At 44.2% G+C, this 4,235-nt stretch overlaps 1 protein-coding gene across 1 annotated transcript; it reads left to right on the top strand.

Annotated features, from left to right (window-relative positions):
• Positions 1-2,608, top strand: LOC137286073 (GRB10-interacting GYF protein 2-like). Its single transcript, XM_067817783.1, has 3 exons — positions 1-127; positions 930-1,789; positions 2,171-2,608. The coding sequence occupies exons 1-3, from the start codon at positions 1-3 to the stop codon at positions 2,606-2,608; spliced, it is 1,425 nt and encodes a 474-aa protein (XP_067673884.1).
• Positions 2,609-4,235: the final 1,627 nt, after the last annotated feature.

The raw sequence follows: 4,235 nt of genomic DNA, 5'->3' as shown, positions 1-4,235 counted from the left end.
ATGACACATAAGGAACCAGTATATAAAGCAAGGGTTGTTTATGCATGTTCCCTGTTGCTGCACGTCATCATGACACACGTACAGATATTACTCGTGGTTGTCATGGTGCTTCCTCTTTTTTCTCATGGTAAGAATTCGTTATATCCTTCGGATGTAAAATTAAGATCCCAGCATATTGTTGCTCTTTGCTTAAAATTGTACCACACATACAGATATTACTCGTGGTTGTCATGGTGCTTCCTCTTTTTTCTCATGGTAAGAATTCGTTATATCCTTCGGATGTAAAATTAAGATCCCAGCATATTGTTGCTCTTTGCTTAAAATTGTACCACACATACAGATATTACTCGTGGTTGTCATGGTGCTTCCTCTTTTTTCTCATGGTAAGAATTCGTTATATCCTTCGGATGTAAAATTAAGATGCCAGCATATTGTTGCTCTTTGCTTAAAATTGTACCACACATACAGATATTACTCGTGGTTGTCATGGTGCTTCCTCTTTTTTCTCATGGTAAGAATTCGTTATATCCTTCGGATGTAAAATTAAGATCCCAGCATATTGTTGCTCTTTGCTTAAAATTGTACCACACATACAGATATTACTCGTGGTTGTCATGGTGCTTCCTCTTTTTTCTCATGGTAAGAATTCGTTATATCCTTCGGATGTAAAATTAAGATCCCAGCATATTGTTGCTCTTTGCTTAAAATTGTACCATCTTAAAACTTCAGTAGAACATAGCGTAACTTATATCTTTCACCTAAATCTCCTCCCACTGGGATGCTCACATTGATGTAAATCACCATAATATTAATTCTACAATGTGACATCATTATCAACAGACGAGTTGACATATTCATTTCTAAATAGACACTAATGTATGATGCAGTCTTGACTAACTTCTTTGACGGACATTTTACATCAGTTTCAGGCAACACCGACTGGAAAACACTCGACGACAAGTTGGCAGATCTGGCTGAACGTCCAGATCCTGTGCGGCAACCCTCTAAGATGGATCCAACATTTGTTCAGCGCGTAGGAAATACGATCAGCCCTGATGCACCTAATGCTGACACAGAGCTGATGCCAGATGGAGACGTTGTCTGGGATGTCATGATTAAAAGTCTCCTTGATTCAGGGAAACTAGTGGGCCCGGGAGCGGAAAGCTTCAAGGACGAGCTGCAGCAGATCGAGCAGGAAGGACAACAGCGTATGGAGTTGGAGTTTGTACAGAATCCTCTACCCAGCGATGGAGAAACAGGACCTCTGTCCACGGAAATCAGCAACGCCAATGGTCCCGAGGAAGTCATCGCTGTCCGGAGGAAAAGGAACAAGAGGAAAAGGAAGAAGACGACTGTGGCATTACAAAAAGGTGATAGAAGGAGGAACCGTGAACTGAAACGTCAGGAAAAACAGAAACGGAGGGAGCTGAAGAGGATGGCACGGCTAGAGCGAAAACGAAACAGGCAGGCTGGAATCAAGGGAAAGAGAAGGAAACGACAGAAGAGTGAGGGTACAGATATGGATTCAAACCAAGAAAATAACAGTCCCAATTTAGAGGGAGATCCGAACGTAGAGAGACAACAAAATCGTGCCAGCATCCCCGTCTTTCAACCATGGAAGGTTGACAACCAGGCACCAGAAGACCTGAGTAGTGAGGCAACAAATGTCGATTCAAGTCAAGAAGATAAAAGTCCCATTTCAGAGGGGGATCCAAACGTAGAAAGACAACAAAACCGTGCCAGCATCCCCGTCTTTCAACCATGGAAGGTTGAGAACCAGTCACCAGAGGCAACAAATGTCGATTCAAGCCAAGAAGATAAAAGTCCCATTTCAGAGAGGGATCCAAACGTGGAGAGACAACAAAACCGTGCCAGCATCCCCGTCTTTCAACCATGGAAGGTTGAGAACCAGTCACCAGAGGCAACAAATGTCGATTCAAGCCAAGAAGATAAAAGTCCCATTTCAGAGAGGGATCCAAACGTGGAGAGACAACAAAACCGTGCCAGCATCCCCGTCTTTCAACCATGGAAGGCTGAGAACCAGTCACCAGAGGCAACAAATGTCGATTCAAGCCAAGAAGATAAAAGTCCCATTTCAGAGAGGGATCCAAACGTGGAGAGACAACAAAACCGTGCCAGCATCCCCGTCTTTCAACCATGGAAGGCTGAGAACCAGTCACCAGAGGCAACAAACGTCGATTCAAGCCAAGAAGATAAAAGTCCTATTTCAGAGGGGGATCCAAACGTAGAGAGACAACAAAACCGTGCCAGCATCCCCGTCTTTCGGCCATGGAGGGTCGAGAACCAGGCGCCTGAGGAGTTGAATAGTGAAACCAGATATTACAATACAGATGGTGAGCGGGAAGCCCCAGCTGGAAACGCAGCGCGATTTAGAAGAGGTCTTAAAATGCAACAGGCCTTGTTTAGTCCAAGACAAAAACTTACGGACCGAATGAAACGAGGTATTAACAAGATATACACAACTGTGAAGTCTCAATCAGGTCATCGAATCAAGCGAGACAACACATCGAACCGGAAGTTCAAACTGTTCCGCCACCGCGATAGTGACTCGGGTAAGTCAGAGCGAGGTGTTCACCAGAGGGATTAGTCTCAAGCGGGAAAGAGAAATGCCAGGCAAACCTAATTATTATCAAATGAGTGGCGTGGTGTCTAATATCTTGTAAATACCATTTCATGCTCACTCGACATGTTTCATGTCTGAAAGCGTAAACACACCATTATCACGATATTGTTCCATTTGTGGAATGCATCAATGCCTTTCAGTGTAGCAGAACACTGACTGAACAAATCTCACCTAGTTATCTTGAATCGAGAACCCTGTATGCACGGTAGCGCTGACGCCTTATATTGCATGTGCTATTTGTTTGTAACAACGAGATATTTTGGCTTGAGAATGTCCCAGCTGAGTACATCTCAACAGATATGCAGCAACAATTTACGTCCTACCATTTACACCACAGTCCATGTCTCACCACATGCGCCACTACAATTCACGTCACATCACAAACACATCATGCAATGACTCACCACAATCTACGTCTCCCTCCACTTGCCACAGCAATTTACGTCTTACCTTATAGGCCAATAGGCCTTGTCTCATCACAAACGCAACAACAATCTACGTCCCACCACATATGCAACAACAACCTATGACTCACCACATATGCAACACCAGCCAGTGGCTCACCACAATGTACATCTCCCTCCACTTGCCAGAGCAATTTACGCCTCACCACATACGCCACAATAACCCATGTCCCATCACCTGCGCCTCAACAATTTACGTCTCACCACATGCGCCACAATAACCCATGTCTCACCATATGCGCCACAACAATTTACGTCTCACCACATCAGCCACAAAATCCTGTCTCGCCACATGCACCTCAGCATATTACGTCTCACCACATGCGCCACCATATCCCATGTCTCACCAGGTGCGCCACAATAACCCATTTCTCACCACATACGCCTCGACAATTTTCGTCTCACCACATGCGCCACAATAACCCATGCCTCACCACATACACCACAACAATTAATACGCATCGTTACTCTGAAACATTCTATCATTTCACAAACAATCATTTTCAAACCATTTTCTTTAAATGCAGCATTCCCCACGACAGCCTAAACAGCACAGCGGTGAACGGCGACAACGTTGAAAGGATGGTCAGGCCTCAACAATGGTCACGCCAGGATCACTGCGGTACACTAGAGCATTCATTAAAAGAATCTGCCAATATTGCATTTTGTGTTAACATTTTGTGCTGAATCGTCTTATTATTTTAGTGTGTCAGGGTTGTGGGAACGTGTGTATATGTGTATGTGTGTGGCTTATGTGCTTCAGCATCCATGAAGCGTTTGTTTTCTCGGCGTCACTGCGGCATGTGAAGGAAAACATACTCGCGTTGAAACGGTACTTTCTCAAGATTGAATTAATTCCCGGTACACACTTTTCACAGCCAGGGGTCTTCTATTAAGACTGAATAATCACCAGACTGGTATTGAAATTGGTTTTGATTTCATCAGCTGATGTCATATTGAGCACAGAAATAGTCACAGTGTGGAATATTCCAAGATGTGACAGGTATGTGAACACGTAGTTGGTCTCACTGTTTTCACAACAAGCATACGTATGTAATATGTGGAGGTCACCCAGCAGAGCGAATGAATGTGATTGTACGGATTGTGTATGACACGGAGGAGTTCAC

The sequence above is a fragment of the Haliotis asinina genome, chromosome 1 (assembly GCF_037392515.1).
Source record: "Haliotis asinina isolate JCU_RB_2024 chromosome 1, JCU_Hal_asi_v2, whole genome shotgun sequence".
Taxonomy (NCBI): Eukaryota; Metazoa; Mollusca; class Gastropoda; order Lepetellida; family Haliotidae; genus Haliotis; species Haliotis asinina.
The sequence above is the reverse complement of the archived record's forward strand: the minus strand, read 5'-3'. Positions and strand labels throughout refer to the sequence as shown.

Bases quoted from the DNA above. Each gene is read 5' to 3' on its own strand.
- LOC137286073 (XM_067817783.1), top strand. From the start codon at position 1: ATGACACATAAGGAACCAGTATATAAAGCAAGGGTTGTTTATGCATGT. The intron at 128-929 runs GTAAGAATTCGT...CATCAGTTTCAG, and splicing joins GCTTCCTCTTTTTTCTCATG to GCAACACCGACTGGAAAACA. The intron at 1,790-2,170 runs GCAACAAATGTC...TGGAAGGCTGAG, and splicing joins TTGAGAACCAGTCACCAGAG to AACCAGTCACCAGAGGCAAC.